Source organism: Macaca mulatta, chromosome 8 (genome assembly GCF_049350105.2).
Source record: "Macaca mulatta isolate MMU2019108-1 chromosome 8, T2T-MMU8v2.0, whole genome shotgun sequence".
In the NCBI taxonomy this organism is placed as follows: domain Eukaryota; kingdom Metazoa; phylum Chordata; class Mammalia; order Primates; family Cercopithecidae; genus Macaca; species Macaca mulatta.
In genome coordinates, this window is record NC_133413.1 from 142502608 (window position 1) to 142520400 (window position 17793).

The window sequence follows — 17793 nt, forward strand, 5'->3', positions numbered from 1 at the left end:
CACTTGGACCCTCATTTTTCCTGCAGCTCTTTGCCTTTCTTTTAAAAGAGCTCCTCAACTTTACCTATATTACATAAATTCAGCGGCCTCTTTCCCATCCATATCCTGCCTTACCTCAACATCTTGGTATTACTCTATATGATGGCCACCCCCTCTCATTTCTCCCCTTTTAATTCCATGACCCTCTTCTCTTCATTTCTATCTACATTGATCATGGTTTCTGGGCCGCTCTTTACATTTTCCGCTTCCTCTGCATAGCTTTCAAGGTAGATCTTTCCCAAAGTTCATACTTTTTCAAGCTTTGCTTTTTTATCACAGAGCTCCTTGGGTGGTGAGCTCACTCGTGCCATGATTTCATCCTAGTTACTTTTCTGTTTTCTAAAGCTATGCAGCAGGCTTCCTTCCTCCCTGGCTTTCTGTTGGGTTCAGACAACAGTAGGTACCAGTAGAGGATCAGAAGAGGGAAAGAGAGTGAGGTTGCAGTCTTTATTCCCTTAGCTCCCTCCCTGCTGGTTCACTACCAGATTGCCCAAGGTCATAGTCCCTATCACATGGCTCCATCTGGGTTCTGGCCTTTGCAGGGCTGTTGCTAGCTTTGCAGGACTGTACCATGCCAATCTGATTTAACTAAACTATCACCAAATCTTTGTAAGCAAACCCTTTATTAAAATCTCCTCCACTTGCCGGTGTATGACTTTCTTATTTTTCCACTTGGATCTTAAATGAGACAACCACACATTATATAACCCCTGGAGAAGCATGCAGGAAAGGAACTTGAGTGAGAAAACTTAGGTAAATTAAATGAATATAAACATATTTATTCCCTGCTTAGCAAGCAAGGACTTTTATTCAAAATAAAAGATTCTAATGGATTAGTAGCTAAGAATAAAGGCTCTGGAGTCAGACTTCCTGGTCTGAATCCTGGCTGTGCTATTTACTAGCTATGTGACCCTGGACAAGTGACTAAATTCTCTATACTTTAGTGTCCCTATCTATAAAGTGGGGATGATAATAGTTCTGAGTGCCAAGATTTATTGTGAAGACTAAATGAGATGATTCATAGGGAATACTAAATAAAATGTCTGGCACATGTACGTGCTCAGTAAATCTTAGCTATTATTCTTATGTCTAACAGAATTGAGTTTGGGAGAGGCTGATAAAGGCTAGGTCCAGAGATTAAGCAATCACCCTTATTAGCTGGAGGGAGGTTTCTGAGTTCTAATATATGCTTCATTAGTCCCTAAAGACAATACCAAGTTCATGCTAACTTTGAGAATGCCCTAGTTACCTAGTGTGACAGACAGGTTTTAAGATGGTTTCAATTATATCTTGTGTAGTAACACCCTCCCCTTGAGCACAGGCAAATCTGTGAATTGCTGCTAATCAATAAAATATGGCAAAGGTAATGGGTTGTTAGTTTTATGATATGTTACATAAGATTGCAACTTTCATCTTGCCAGCAGGCTCTCCCTTGCTCATTTTGATGAAGCAAGCGCTATATTGTGAACTGACCTATGGAGAAGGCTATGTGACAAGGAACTGAGAGCAATCTTTGCCCAACAGCCAGCAAAAAAACTGATGTCCTCAGTCTAACAGCCCTCAAAGAGCTGAATTGTTCCTATTGTGAGACAAGAAGTGGATTCTTCCCCAGTTGAGCCTCAGGTAAGACCACAGCTCCAGCTAACACCTTGATTGAATTTGTAAGACCCTAAAGCAGAGGACCCAGTTAAGTTGTTCTTAGATTCCTGGTCAGCAGAGACTATGAGATAATAAATTTGTATTGTTCTTAGTCACTAAGTTTGTGGCAATATTTGTGTAGCAATAGATAACACACCTAAAATGTAGCTGCATTTACTCATTGTTTCATTCTTTAGCACTTACAGTCACCATGATAGTTTCTGAGGACAAAGATTAGTAAGACTCAGTGTCTATCCTCAGACAACTCACAGAATAGTGGTGGTAGTCATGGAAGTAATGAAGATAGACACTGAAATCACTGAGAAAATCATGAAAATACAAATACTATAGTGGATGTCTGTACAGGATACAGTCAAGGCAAAAGGGAAGAATGGTTTGTTCTACCTGGAGGATGAAAGACTCAGGAAGGACTTTCGTGAGGAAATGATGTCTTAGCAAGTCTTGTGAGTGAGTGTTTCATTGGCAAAAGAAACAATGTGACCGAGATATAGCAAGCATTATAAAACTGGGTGTGTCTGGGGAGTTGCAGGCCTTCCTTTATGGAGTAGAACACAGAGCATATGTATCGTGGAGGGTGCACTGGTGAATAGGTGAGGAACATGACACTTAGCTGGACAGGTAAGAGTGAGCATGAAAGTGGCTGATCGTTGAGGACTGTGTGTGCTAAAGAAAAAAATTTTAAAAGTTAAATGTTAGGTGATGTCGAAGAGCCCCGAAATGTATAAACAGTAAAAGGACATGATTGGATTTCTGTTTCTTCAAGATGACTGTGTCACAAACACTGTAGAGGATGAAGTGGAAGGAAAGAGACCAGAGTCAAACAGACCATTATAGACCAGGAAGGGAGAAAGTGTGGCAAAAAGAGGACCCTCCTTGGAAAGAGTCACAAGGTAGAAATCATGGGCTGTGCAGGTGAAGAAGGTGGGTAATCGAGGTTGATGCTGAAGCCCGTGGATTGGGTGGCTATGTTGACTGGTGCTGCAAGTCCCCGAAATGGGACCATGGGAGGCAGTGGGATTGTAGGGAGTGGAAGCAGGAGGGTAGGGCATGAGACTTTGTGGTGATGGCATTAGTTACCAATAAAAAAGACAGTATGATTCTTTCTTCTAATGAGAGGAACTGAGACCAGGCAGCTGGGAGAATCTTGTCAGTCTCTAGATATAAGAGAAGTAGTTTCTTTGAAAGGAAAACTTCAAAATTGAATTCTGAGACCCATGATCAGGATGGGAGGCAGAAGTCAGAAGAGAGGGTGCAGTTTCAGACCGTGGATCTGGGAAGAGATTTCCTCACTGCAGCGTGATCTGCTTAAGGACAGAAAGTTCCAAAGAGCCCTAATATACCTTCAAGGCCTCATCTGCCTGGATAAGTCTCGTTCTTGCTTTCTGCATTCCAAGTACACTGCCTTCTTACTATACCTGGAATGCTCCCTGTTTACCCAGGTCATAAAGCCCACTGAGTTGCTTGCCAGAGGCATTGGAGACCATAAGAACAAGAATGTAAAAATGCAACTTTGCTTTGAACAGAACTTCTAAACTAAGCCTGTCTCATGCCTCTTTGCACATCCTCTTCCCAGTGTCTGGCAGGCCTGTCTTCTCCACTTCCTTCTTCATTTTTGGCTTTGTGAAGTCATCCTTAAATATTCCATTCATACCTCATGCCCTGCACGAAGAATTTTCTATACCTCTAATATGAGCCAGTATCATGCTTTGTTTCCACAGAACGCTTGATTATCTCATTCATCATGCTTCTCACAGAACTGAAACGATCTTAAGGCCAATACCACATTAAATTGTGAAATACTGCATCTCCGATGCTTGGTATATGGTAGATATCCAATTAATATTACTGAAATACATGTTTCTTGAAGTGAACTGAATAGAATAAAGAAAACAACAATTATAATCAATATCCAAATGTTTAAGGAGAGAGAGTTGGCAAACTGGCCTATGAAGGGATTATACCCACCAATGGTCCAATTGATAATAGAGAAAAGGACATGTTCTTGTTTGCTGCATTTGAAATGTGTACCACTAGTAGATAACTCTTGCCAACACTTTATGCTATTAAACTGCTGCCACATATATATTTGTAACTCCAGTGACTCCCGGGGGATTTCTGGTTCCCTTATTTTATTCCCTGGGCAACAACTACACTTGGGTTAGACGTAGTCATCACTCAGTACTAACAAGGAAATCTATAGGATTAATCATTGTATTCTTGTAGTGAGCAAAGCTATATATTCAACACATTTCCTCATGCTGGGCATTCATGAAGACTACATTTCCCAGCCTCCCTTGCAGATTGTCCCATACCATGTGACTGAGTTTAAGCAATGAGTTTGTGAGTGGGAATGATGAGTCACTTTGAGTCCAAGGCAGGAAGATGTAGGTATGGTTTTTCTAGATCCTCTCCTCCTGGCACTGTGGCTGGAAGTGAAGGACTCCAGCTCTTCAGTAGCCCAAATCCTTGCGTCACTCTTTGAAATTCAGACAATGTACACTGGACTGTGATTTGAGCAAGAAATAAATATTTGTTGCGTTAGGCCACTGATATTTAGAGCTTTTCTGTTAACAACAGTCAGTGTTATTTATGATAAATAATACAACCTCATAAAAGTTGTTTTGAAGCAAATAACATTCCTCCACATAATCACTGAAATGTCTATTTATTAATAAGTGGTGCAGTATTTATTTAAGATAGAACATAAAAAATCAGGTAAGAATTATTTGCATAATATATATGGAAATCAACCTATTAAAGTTGTTCAAATATTGGACAGAGCCAGAATATAAATTACACATACAGTTTAAAAATTACAGGAAATCATATTATAAAGAGCACTAAAGGCCACTTGTGGAATAGTTGTGTTCCCCTGTAAGCCAGAATGTGAAGAAAGCCTACTCGTAGCACAGAGACAAACCCAGGGAGCAAGGCACCAGAATTCTATGCCATAAAAAGGGGTTAAAAAATACAATCCAAAATCAAATACAATGGATTCATGTCACTGGGAACCACAATTTGTTCTTCAAAGACTGGTGTTTTCCATCACTGCTACATTAGAAAAAGGAGGAAAAAAAATAGCCATATCCTATCTGAAGCAAGGCAGAGATCATTTTTCTCTTTAAAACAAGGAAGGACTAACAAATCTGATGAAGTCCACCTGTCTTTCTAAGATGATTTTTCAGGATGGGACAGAGCTGACCTCCCCTCTCTGACAGCGAATCTCTGATCCTTGGCAAAATGGCTGCCCCAAATCTTGCAGCGCGGCCACCACCTGGACTCTTAACCCTCAGGGGAACTGTGGGAGTGGGAACTGCCGCCTCCTTGGAAAAGGATTCAGAGGGGTATAGAAGGGCCCAATTACCAGATCAGGCTGGCTTCCATGGGAAACCTTGATCTTTTAATACTGAGAAAGAGAGACACAACTGTTCTGAGCTTTTGGCCTCCCAGAGAATGCTCTTAAAGACTCACCTGTTTCTGCAGAATTTCAGAGCTCAGAAATAAAGGTACGGTCTAGAGACAAAAGACCAGAGTCAGCAGAGATGTGGAGATATTTGAACTTGTTTGGTTAAAAACAATGACAGGAGCTCCTTGGGGGCAGAGAACAAGGGGCGCTTGTGGATGATCTGCAGCCACACCAAGCCCCGAGAGCTAATGGATGCCAATGTGAACCAGGTGAATAATTTATGCGGTATTATTTTCTGCCACTGACAGCTGGATTGTGAAGCCACTCAAAGGACCTGCTGAACAGCCAAGAGGAACAGCTGACCCAGGCATCACTCTACTCTCCAGGGAACTCATGGGTCTGTGATCATTTTACTGTAAAGCTGAGTGGACGTAGAAGGCCGAAGCATTGTGGAGGAGCTAGGGCCTGATTTGAGAGGAAGAAGCGGGAAGGAGAAGGAGCTTTCCAGGTACACGGGCTTTGGTTAAATATGCAGCTCTACTTCTTACCATGTGTGACCTTTGATAAGGTCTTTTCTTCAGTTTCCTCATCTATAAGATGGAGACAATAACATCTCCCTCATGGGGTTCCGATGAGGATTGCATGAACTTGAGAGAGAGCTATCATGTCACAGGCAACTCATAAGGAGCGCTTAGGATAGGTTTCTCTCCCTTTCCCTGACCTCACTTTTGTGGGCAGAGGAAGAGAAGGGAACATTGAAATAAAATATGCTCTCTTTTTTTTTATTACTCTTAGGTATCAAATTGCAGTCCATTTGATAAGTCTAAGAGGAATTACAAATACATTCCTGAGCACTGAGCTGGGCTTCTGACTACCTAATTGTAAGCCATTCTCAGGTTATTTGTATATACAGCCCATTATTGGCTGTGTCAGAAAATATCATTATTTCCCTTGAAGCTTATTTTAAGCCCATAACAGTGCTATCTGGAGGATGAAGGCTTAGGTAGAATGACAAACTTTAAAATTACTGGGCAAACTATGGTTGTCCTAGAACTTGACCATCCTTCTTTCTGAATATTTCTTAGGAGCTTTCACTTCAGCCTGACTCAGGAGAACTGAAACATCTTACCACAGGGATTCACAAGGACTGCTGGGGAGCCCTGCCAAATTCTGGCAGATTTATCCCGAGAACAATGTAAGTGGAAAGTAACAATGAAGATGCTCATTTGAGTCAACAGAGGCCTGTTTACTTCCTAAAATAATCTCCTAGTTACATAACCATGTCCTAAGTTGAGTCCTGTTTGTTTCTTTGTAGCTTTTGGTGAAGGCCCTAGAGTATCTGCTTGTGGCCTGACAACATGGGGATTCCCTGGGACAAGGTAAGAGGACCCAAGCTGTGTTCAAATGAGACCCAGAGATCGCAGTGCAAAGGGACACCTTTGGTAAAACTGGCCACTTTGGGTCATATAGATCCCCAAAGAAATCATGCCCGACCTCCTAACATCAAAACCATAGGGATTTATCAAGGAGAAACCCTGTTTAATTGGTCTATAAATGAGGATACAACCTAAGGCATGACTGGAGCTGAATGAGTCCAAGTGATGGGCTAAAAAGGTAAACCAGTCCAAACATGGCAGGACCAAGAAGGAACAAGGTAGGAGAGGGCAGAGGGGTGGAGGGCAGAGAGGTGGAGGGTGGGAATGCCTGCATGGCAGTGGGATTGTTCTTCTTCATTCCCTATCTCAACCGCACCCCGCATCAGTGGTTTTTGCTAGGCCTTTTGAAGACAGCAGGAATCTGGGAGAAGGAACATCATCATCTTTCACAGCATGGAAACATCAATCTTATTCCAGAGAAAGGAAGAAGTCCCCAAAGGCATGTCTGGTTTAACAGTTTCTCAAGTGGGCCAGGAAGTTCTTATTCATGTTCTGGGCTCAATAGTGATGCTTTGATTTCACTTGCTATTTTACTTTTAGTTTTGTCTCTAACATCTGGAGTGAGGATCAGAAGACCGGAGTTCCAGATTTATTCTGTGACTCAATCACTTCTTCAATCACTGAGGGATGTGGTGTGATGTTCTTTGCTCTGAGCTTCTGCTTCTTGATCTAAAAAGACAGGTGGTTGTTCTGGGTGATCAAAAGCTCTTCTTGCTCTGTGTATCTTCGAATCCATGAAATTACATCTCCTTGCATCTATGATAACACATCAAAATACGAATCACAATTTTCTTACAGGGTTGCTGAGGTTAAAGCTGTGAAAGCCTGGGAACAAATCTCCCCAGGGAGGGTTTAAGCAAGCATTAACTCTTTATTCTGCAAGCTCCCCCATTCATTGCTAGGGTGTTGCCTGATAGCCACCATGCACAGTTGACTTTCCTTGGGAAATCATGAGTCTTTTATTCTTGCTATTTGACTTTATCTCCTACACATCATCCAGATGGCGCAACCTCTGGTACTATACATCCAATGGAATTGCCACAACTCAGCCACTGAGATCCAACATTCCTGCCTCTCTTCATTCCAATATTCCTTCTCTTCCTTATTGTGGTAGACAAGAGTAAGCATTTTTATTTGCAGAGATGTACTTACTTAAAAAGCAATCGGAAAAGCATTTGATTTAATAATTAGGATTGTATCTCCACCATTCATTTTTCTGAAAAAAAAAATTTTTGGTGTAAATTTAAAGTTCATAAGTAACACCAAAGACTGAGACAATGAAGTCCATGCATACTGTAAAAAAATAACATAAATAACAGTCCCTAGTATGCATCAGTCATTGTACTAGGGGCTTTGTGTGTACATTGATTGTCTCATTTGAAAATCAAAACATGGCAGAAGAGTCAAATGCTTTTGAATGTGCTGAAACTCAAATTTTCTTCAAGGTCATCTCTGTATGCTTCCTGTCTCTTCTACACTGCCATTATTGGCTTCTAAAACCACTAAAGCTAGGCAGATAGCCTGGTCCTAACACGTTCTAAACTGGGCATTGGTGAGGGGCTGCCTGCTGACTTGTTTAGGGGCCAGTTGGCACAGTTTGGGATGGTATAATATCAGCAACAATAGCATTGGGTTAATTTGAATATAAACAACTTAGACTTAAAAAGTTCATCCTGAAAAACAAGCCTTCAAGGACAAGTGAGGACATGAAGCTAATTCCTAAGGATGCCTGGGGTTCAGGAAGCAAAGAAGAATCTTTGGTTATTCATGAAAACCAAATACCAGCTATGTGGCATCTTCTGGGGAAGCGCAGGGGTGGGGGAATCCTGGGGTGTGTTTGGCAGCACTGTCCAAAGTACAGTTGACTTCTTAGGCTGCTGAACAAACTTCTTCTCTTGCCCCAGGAGAATTTGATCTGCAGGTTCCCACAAGTAGAGTAACATCTTTCTCTTGAAATAGGTGCTGTGTCATAGTCTGTATCATAAGCTTCTCTTGGTCAACATGATGAAATGAAAGTAGCTCAGCTCCTTGCCTGATCTCAATCTTAGTAGGGCTTAGGAGAGAAGAAGAAAGCTGGTTTCTCCAACAATCTTCCTCAGATTCCCTAGAATCCCCCTTTTTTGCACAGTGTCTCTGGAGCTACGAAATTCAAAGCATTGAATCCGAACTCGAAGTCCCCATTCAACCCACTCAGTCTTGATTGGGCCGATTGGATCATTGCCATTTTGATGTAGAATCTTTGCTCTCATTTTCATGTTCAATTTCCTATGGTTTCCAAGCTAGGAAGCTTTTCTGTCTGTATAGAGTTGTTTCAGGTATTTTATTTTCCTGGTAGACGTAGTTTGAAGGGACCTCTGATACTTGAGACCTCTAGATTACTAGCATTTTGATGGCAGAAACTGTGGTTTTCTTATCTCTGAATTTCCAGTGCACTGCACAGTTCTGGGCATATATTGGTGCTTAATAAATCTTGTTAAATGAATAAACAAATGACTTTTTCTTTATTATACTCCCATTACAGTAGCATGGAATTATGAGACTGATTTTGTCAAATTATGAGTAGGTCAGGTTATATTAGGTTTTTCTACAGGAAATTATTCTTTCAAATTAGTGTCTAGGAATTACCTTGCACAAAATAGACACAGGATGCATAATTGTTGATTAATTAGTTCATCTTAACCTATACACCTTGGGGTTATCTAGTTATGTTTTCGTGAAAACTAGGGCTTTGTAATATCAGTGTCATGTCTAATAAGCTTAAACTCCCAGTTCTAAAAACAAAGTTATTCAATAGCACTTTCTCAATTTGATGTGTTTTTCTTTTCCTGTAATAATTTTTTTCCTTAAACTTTTGATATTTGCTTTTGTGCTGATATTTGATAGTCAAAACTCACTTGATCTCAAGTACTTTTCTCAGCCCAATAGGATCATGTTTCACCTAACATTTGTGAAGCTGATTTATCTCATTCATTTTGATCTTGCTAAAACGTGACATTTACAATTTTTCATGTCCCACTGTGACCCAAAAAGACCAAATACATACATAAGATCATAATTTTACCTGATCATATCATTCCTAGTTTTGATGATGGAATTATTTTGTTAACATTTCATGGAGTTCTGCTGAAATGACTGCAATTTCTTGGGCAAGTTTCAGAACGACTAGCATATCTGTGGTCATGTAATACTGGGTCATGTAATTAACCAGTTCCATTGGATCATCATGCTGTTCCTTTGTCTGACAAAAGGATCTTTGTGAAAGCACACACAGTTTCTTCCCATCACTCACATTCAATTCCAGACCCTGAATTTCTGCTTGCTCACTGTGAGCCATGTTGCTGAGATTGTCGATGCATAGGCAACTTGAGCAGGTTTGGTTTGCCTTTCTGGAATGTATTTTTTGGGGAACAAAAGGAGAATATCAAAGCAGAGTTATTCCAGAAGATCATTTTTCTCTTTATCCTTTTCGTTTTCTTAAATGGGGAAAAAACAGTTCTTAAGGTTCTTATTATTTATTCATTCATAAAACATGTATTTTGTCTATGTCTATATTGATAAAGACAACTTACTAGATGTTAGACTATCAATACTTCCCTACTACTGATCAGTACAAACCCAATCTCTGCTCTCCTGGTCTTATGTTTAGGAAATAATACAAGCTCCAATTCTTTCTAGGTTATTAAAAGAACCTAAGGTAGTTCCTCCAATTTTGGATCAATGGTAAATACTTTAAGCTAGAACTCCATTGAGTTGCTGGAAAGTGCATCTATTCGTAAAATACTTAAGATAGCAAGTTCTTCAAGAATATTAATAAGTTAAAAATTAATTGGTGCATATGTGGAGTGTGACTCACTCTCCTTTTTTGTTGGTTTCCAGTAACTCGGGTACATAAAGAAGAACTTTATATACATAGTAACATGTTGGACGTTAGGCAGGTGATCATCTCAAGTGAAAGATTCTAGGAAGATCAGGATTCAACAATCACGCCCTCAGGAAGGGGCATAGGGTTTCTTAGGTTGTAATCCCCAGTGGCACTTTCAGGCATATTGAAGGAGTGGGGGAAAGGCCCAAATCACCCATGCCCTTTGTCCTTCAGATTGCCAGCACGTCAAATGGAAACCCATAGGGGACAGGCTTCATGTCTGATGCATTGAGAATTCTGGTGTATTTTCTATCTCAGACTTCAAGGTCTACACCCATCGATGTGTGGGGTTCTCAATGAAAAACAGCCTTCTGCCACTCACAATGTCTGCCCTTGTCCTGGGACTTAGGGCTTTGGCTGTAAGTTCCTAAAGTCAGGGGTCAAGCTCTAATCACTACTGTATTCTGAGCTTTTTGTACAGTACCTGTTGACATGTGAGTTGAAAGGAACCTATCTCTGAGGAAGGGACTCCTCTCTCCAACATAGTGCCAGACTCTTGTATTAGGAAATGATGAAACCATCAACCAAATGTCTGCCATAGCTACTGTGGCTCTTGACAAGACTGTGAGGGAGAATAGCAGTGTCAGCTGCAAACAGACATTTGTTTAGGTCATCTGAATTATCTTGATTGTCACCATGGCAACTATCCACAACCAGTGTCTAGGTGTGTGAGAAGACTGATACAATAATACTGTGGTGTGGTCATTTAGCTAATTCATTCTAAGCCTAACAGAAACCTTTTCCATCAAAGTTTTTCAGAGCATAACAACATCTCATAAGAGGCCAGAGGATGGCTTGTGCTTAATATCACACCTGTAGAGTAGGGCAGTGCTTCCCAGGCTGTCTGCTTACATTTTAGCTTGTCTTGTGATTACATGTGGTTTTAGTACTTTCATTTTAAAAATCTGGGTTGGTTCCATACATTTGGAGAAGTAAAATTGGATGGTTCTGGAAATGTTGCCTGGTTGCACATCAGTAAATGTAGCTTGCTTGTATTATTTTTTTTCTAGATCTAAAATGCAATGCATCAAGCAAGCATGTTTAGCAATAAAAGTGGGAATCCCCCTCCTGCTGGATAAACTGAGTGCTTTCCACACGACACAAAGTCATATATCTTGACACAATCTCTAGGATGCATTATATAAATGGAAGAGTGGTGTGGTGAGGGGAAATAAGGGCAGGGAGAGAGTGAGCAGACCTGACTTCTGAGTCCTGGTTCTCTATGGGACAACTGAGTGAATCTGGGTGTGTCACTTTACCTCAGCCTAAGAGTCTTCATTTATAAAATGGACTAGATAATTTCTGTGTGCCTTCTAGACTTTAATTTCTATTTTAGATGGATATTTTGTACTTCAGTATCATAGGAAGAAATGGGAGTTGAAACTTCATTTTAAAGGCACTGAACTTAGCTCCTGCCCAGAAGGGCACTTCACTTCTGATAAATTCCATTGTCCTCGGCTACATAAATTGGAAACTGTTTTAACTGTGTGTGTGTGTGTTTCTCCCTGCTAATTCGTAACTCATCAGAAATGCTACTCTTGGGATTACCACCACTTTTTACAGATAAGGAAACTGACGCATGATACTAAATAACATCAGACCAAGTGAGGTCTTTTTGAGAGCTTTAAAAAGGTTTTGCCACTTTTCTCTTCAATATTTGTTTAAATTCTTTGTTTTAGAGACACAATGACTATCTCATTCCTTTCCTAATGTTAGCTCAGTAGGCAGCCCCACTGATACGCCACGCGGTTTTGTTGAGGAAATTATTTTCTGCTTTCAAAAACAGCTGATTGCTGGAGTGTTTTACACAAGAGGGCAGTGATCCTAGAAATAACTTAAACTACTTTCTCTGCTTACCAAACCAAAACCCAAACCAGCCAACCAAACAGACAAATAGCATGGCTCATCAGTAATTTCTCCCTGTACCGGTTCAATCGTGATTAAAAGTTAAGAACAGCAGATAAATGTGTATCCTAGAAGAGATTAGCGGAACCATTTATATAGTGTAAGGTCATGCAAACCATGCTGAAAAGGAAGCACTTTGTTGTGGTGACATGGGGAGGAAGAGGCTGTGGGAAGCCCCTGCCTGGGTGGGGCCACCACACACACGCATGCATTTGATGCAGCCATTGGTGTCCCCGCCGGTAAGCGCTGGGTGTGAGAGTAAGTGAACTATACAAAGTCTGTCTACATTACAAGTGGGGTCAGCCAGTGACCTCTTTCAAATGGGCTTGTTGGAAGGGGTCCATACTGAATCAGAAATCCCATCCCCTGTGGACGACAGAGGCATGGATCCGCTGGGCGTGAAGGGGTCCGTGTCTGTGTCCGTCTCACCCTCGGCGAGGTACCGCTTCTCCCTCATCCAGCTCGACCCCCCATTGGGGCCAAACACATAATCATCTCTGTCCTGGGAGATGCTGAAGCCACTTGGAGACCTCTCCAGCTCCTCGTGGTTGACCGACATCAGGGACAGAGGTGTGTCGCTGTCCCGCGTGATGCTACGTCTCTGCTGGGGGGAGATTCGGTCAGAATAGGGGCCCTGCAGGTCAGCCTGGGAGTGGCAGCTCACTCGGGAGTCGAGAAGAGTCAGGATAGGAAGAACCGTGGGCCTCTCTGCATACGTTGTTGCCGAGGAAGGAGGAGCTGCCTGAACCTTTCCAGTACTGGGTCCCCCTCGGGGCAGGTTCACAGGGTCATGTGCAAAAAACCCATAGGGGCTGACTTTGTCAATGGGCACCTGGTGGAAGCTGTAGGGCGGTTCCGGGGGGCCTGTCTCAGAATAGTTGCAGATGATGGTTTTCAAATCAGAATACCTGTTGTCCTCTTTCTTCTCTGCCTCAGCTGGCGAGGAAGTGCCCTTGGTTGGGTAATACTCCGTGACCTGCACCTGCAACCGTTCCATATGTTGCATGTGCATATCCACGAGGAAGTCCAGCTTCTTCCCCATGTCCTGAACCTGGAAAATCAAAGGATCTGTGAGTTACCACTTTCTCTGAGGGTGGGGATCATTGCTGTTGGTTGGGAGGAAATATTCTTTTTTTTTTTTTTTTTTTAAGGTGGAGTCTCAGTCTGTTGCCCAGGCTGGAGTGCAGCGGCACAATCTTGGCTCACTGCAACCTCCATATCCTGGGTTCACGCAATTTTCTGCCTCAGCCTCCCAAGAAGCTGGGATTACAGGCGCCCGCCACCATGCCAGGCTAATTATTGTATTATTGGTAGAGATGGGGTTTCACCATCTTGGCTAGGCTGGTCTTGAACTGACCTTGTGATTCACCCGCCTCGGGCTCCCAAAGTGCTGGGATTACAGGCATGAGCCACTGTGCCTGGCCGGGAGGAAATATTCTAATACTGTATTTACTTTTCAGAAGGGAACAGAATTCTTGCAACTCTTAATAAGAAGAGCAGCTAATAATTTATTTTGTGCCTCCTACTTGCAAGCCTTGCATACCATGTATTAGTGCTAATCTAGAGAAAACCTAGGCAAGGGCTTTCTAGGAAGCAAAGGCGGAAAGCAGAGAGATGCTTTGAAGTGTTACAGGCCTGCTGTGTCCCTTAGAGGAGGAAGTGGCCTTCCTAACGTTGCCTGGGTCAAGGAACAAGAGTTCTCAATTTATGAACATTTCCTTAGACAGAAGCATGTGGATTGTTAGTCTGTTTCTCCTACATGGTGATTTAAGCTGTAAAAATACAAGGGCAGTGGTTAGTAAGAACTGAGTGTCTCAGAACTGAAGACCCTACCCAGCGGCTTGCTCTTGCCTGCCTAAATTGTGAATGACTATACATGAGTGTATGTGCATAGATGTGTGATGTTCTTGCTTTGACAATTCACGACTCACCAGGAAACGCTGTCGTCAGGTGTGTCATCCCATTTTACAGGTAAGGATACGAGCACCGTGATCGGCAGATGCTAGGATGGCATCTGAGTCTCAAGAATAACTGACCCTTTTAGAAAAGTTACGATTTGACTCTGTCTTATGCGCTTTATTGACTCACGTGAATTTTACGACAGTCCTCCAAGATGGATACTATTATTATCTCTATTTCACAGGCAAGAGAACAGAGACACAGAGAAATCATGTACAGCGGAAATTATAAATTTTTAAATGAAAACAAAATTATTGACTTAACAAAAAGGAATAATTCAGATTTGCTCCTACCTCTCCTGCACGGGTCCCATTTAGGATTTTGAATAAAACAAAAGGATTAATCTCATCCTTGAAAAACTGGCAGTACCATTTATCTAATGTAGAGTTAGGCAGATGATGCTAGATTATGAGCTCTTTGCTATGAAAGCAAGAGTGAGCTGCATGGTGCTGTGAGTGACCGGGTTTCTCGTTCCACCTTGAACGGATCTCACCTGTAGCCTGCCCTCCTCCTGGCCTCTTCAAACAGACCACCACTGGCCTGGACATTGAGAAAAGGGGGACACACAACATGCAGGGGCAGGTCACTAACATTTCCTAAGGGGTCACCATGAAATGCATGATAACTGTAGCTATCATCAAGTGTTCACTGTGTGCCCGCTAATATTATGGGTAATTTTCATGTATCAACTCACTCCTCACAGCAACCTAATAGGGTATTATAATCCCCATACTACAGATGAGGAAAACTGAGGCTCAGAACAATTAATTAACTTGCATGCGATCACTCAGTAAATGCTGAATCAATGATTTAATTTCCACATCTTTTTTGAATGGTAGGTAGTACTACTCAAGTGTCTTATTTCCCTTTGGAAAACAATGGTGGAGACCGGGCACAGTGGCTCATACCTGTAATCCCAGCACTTTGGGAGGCCGAGGCGGGCAGATTACCTGAGGTCAGGAGTTTAAGACCAGCCTGGCCAACATGGCGAAACCCCATCTCTACTAAAAATAACAAAAATTAGCGGGGCATGGTGGCGGGCACCTGTAATCTCAACTCCTCAGCAGGCTGAGGCAGGAGAATCAATCGCTTGAACCCGGGAGACAGAGGTTGCAGTGAGTCAAGATCATGCCATTGCACTCCAGCCTGGGCAACAGAGTGAAACTTCATTTAAAAAAAAAACAGAGAGAAAGAAAGAAAAAGAAAGAAAGAAAGAAGGAAGGAAGGAAGGAAGGAAGGAAGGAAGGAAGGAAGGAAAGAAAGGGTATTTGAAAATAAATTTTACAGATCTGGTTTTTGGTGAGATGAAGAAAACACTCACCTGTCTTTCAACTTTTACAAACTTCCCCATCATGCTTTGGTCTTCAATTTCTGATGTGGATGGTCTGGCTACATATGGTTCATTCCTAAGAAGAAGCGAACACTTCTGTAAGATCATTATACCTATTTTTGCTATGCAACGTCATTTTGGCTAGGCAGCCCATGGCCAACAGAGCCATTGCTCCCACCCTCACACTTGTGTGGCATAAGAGCACCATTCAACTCTGGAGGCATATGTGAGTCGGAAAGTCAGAGTTTTTCTGCATTCAACACTGGTATCTCATGTTTACCTCTGCTGTAGGAAAATTTGAAGCTAAATATCAAGCTGCTATTAAGGAGGCTTTGCTTTGTGTTAAAGATGATAAAGCACCTAACAGTACCTAGAGTATCTAGTTCCTTTAAATTAAATTCCTTAGCCTTTCAGTCTTAGATTTGAGATCTGAGACTTTCACTCTGACTGTGTGTGTGCAGGTGGAGATGGAGTCATCTAATGCCTGAAATTACTTACAGTGAGTATAAATATTTCATCTGGCCAATTTTAATAAGAATGAAAAATCTCAAATCTTGAACATGATGCAAAAGATGACACTGGCAAGGAATGGAATTGAAATATGTGCTGAATTTGATTTTTGGTTATCCACAGTATCTGACTAAATTCTGGTTAGTTTCTACATTTTTATGTTTTTTGCAGATCAGAACTTTCAGGGAGTCTAGCTATTTGCTAGAAACCATTTATGCTAGGCACTTTCTCAATAGTTGATTTATCTCTCTCATAGGTTACTAAATCCTGCTTAGTAGGATAGTCTTTGGCTGAGCAGCCTTAAATTTTAAAAAGATGTCAAAAACTGGTGGCCCCTGTGCTAAATCCAGCTGGCTAGTGTTTTCTTTGGCCTGCACGGGGTTCTAAAACATGTAAGCTGGCTGGGCGCGGTGGCTCATGCCTGTAATCCCAGCACTTTGGGAGGCCGAGGTGGGCGGATCACGAGGTCAGGAGATCGAGACCATCCTGGTTAACACAGTGAAATCCTGTCTCTACTAAAAAATACAAAAAATTAGCCGGGTGTGGTGGCAGGCACCCCTAGTCCCAACTACTCAGGAGGCTGAGGCAGGAGAATGGCATGAACCTGGGAGGCGGAGCTTGCAATGAGCAGAGATCCCGCCATTGCACTCCAGCCTGGGCGACAGAGTCTCACAAAAACAAACCAAACAAACAAAACACACACACACACACACACGTAAACCATCTCAAAAATTGAGAATTTCACGTAAAAGCTGGATATTCTGTTTTCTGGAAACAGAGAACCCGCATTCCTAAAAGAAGGTAGGGCCCTCATTCCTAAAAGGAGGTAGGACCCTCATTCCGTTAAGAATGGAGGGCCTTCATTCCTACCTCCTTTAGATGGGGCATGTGTCCTCCAGGTGCCCACAGTCCCATCACTCCCTATTCTATCCCCAGGGCTGAGGTTAAATATTAAATGCTTTCTATCATCATGTTGATGCTCTTGATTCTTTTTTTTTTTTTTTTGAGACAGAGTCTCACTGTGTCACCAGTCTGGAGTGCAGTGGTGTGATCTCAGCTCACTGCAACCTCCGACTCCCTGGTTCAAGCGATTCTCCTCCCTCAGCTTCCTGAGTAGCTAAGATTACAGGCACGTGCCACCACACCCAGCTAATTTTTGTAGTTTTAGTAGAGACGGGTTTCACTATGTTGGCCAGGCTGGTCTCGATCTCCTGGCCTCGAGATTCACCTGCCTTGGCCTCCCAAAGTTCTGGGATTACAGGTGCAAGCCACCACGCCCGGCCTCTTGGTTCTTTCATAAGTGGAAGGTTCATAATATTTCTTAAGCCTAACTCCCTCACTTGAAGACGTTTGGGAATAAAGAGAAATAAATTTAGGCAGTGGATTTTCTAAAGAAAATCTTATTCAAAATTTTAAAGCTTTGGAAGGAGGAGAGCTGCTCTGTTAAGGGACAAGGCTCTCTGTGTTACAATGTTGTCAGGGGGCTGATATCTGAGTGACTTCTCTGGCTTTGTCCTGGGAGGGGTATCGATCAACTCAAAGATAATTATGCAGGATGGAGAATGCTGTGGGTTCTGCTAATGCGAAGTTTTCTTCCTGTTTCAATAAAGTTCATAAGTCTCCTCTT

The 17793-nt window shown here is 42.1% G+C and overlaps 1 protein-coding gene across 1 annotated transcript in view; it reads right to left on the bottom strand.

The window, feature by feature from the left end:
- Positions 1 to 9389: 9389 nt before the first annotated feature.
- The window catches only part of KCNQ3 (potassium voltage-gated channel subfamily Q member 3), a 359113-nt gene continuing 350709 nt past the window's right edge, over positions 9390 to 17793 (bottom strand). The window contains exons 14-15 of the mRNA XM_015146002.3: positions 15648 to 15732; positions 9390 to 13418 (exon numbers count right to left, since the gene is read on the bottom strand). Coding sequence (XP_015001488.1) covers positions 12684 to 13418; positions 15648 to 15732 — 820 coding nt within the window. The 3' untranslated portion in view covers positions 9390 to 12683. The remainder of the gene's footprint in view (positions 13419 to 15647; positions 15733 to 17793) is intronic.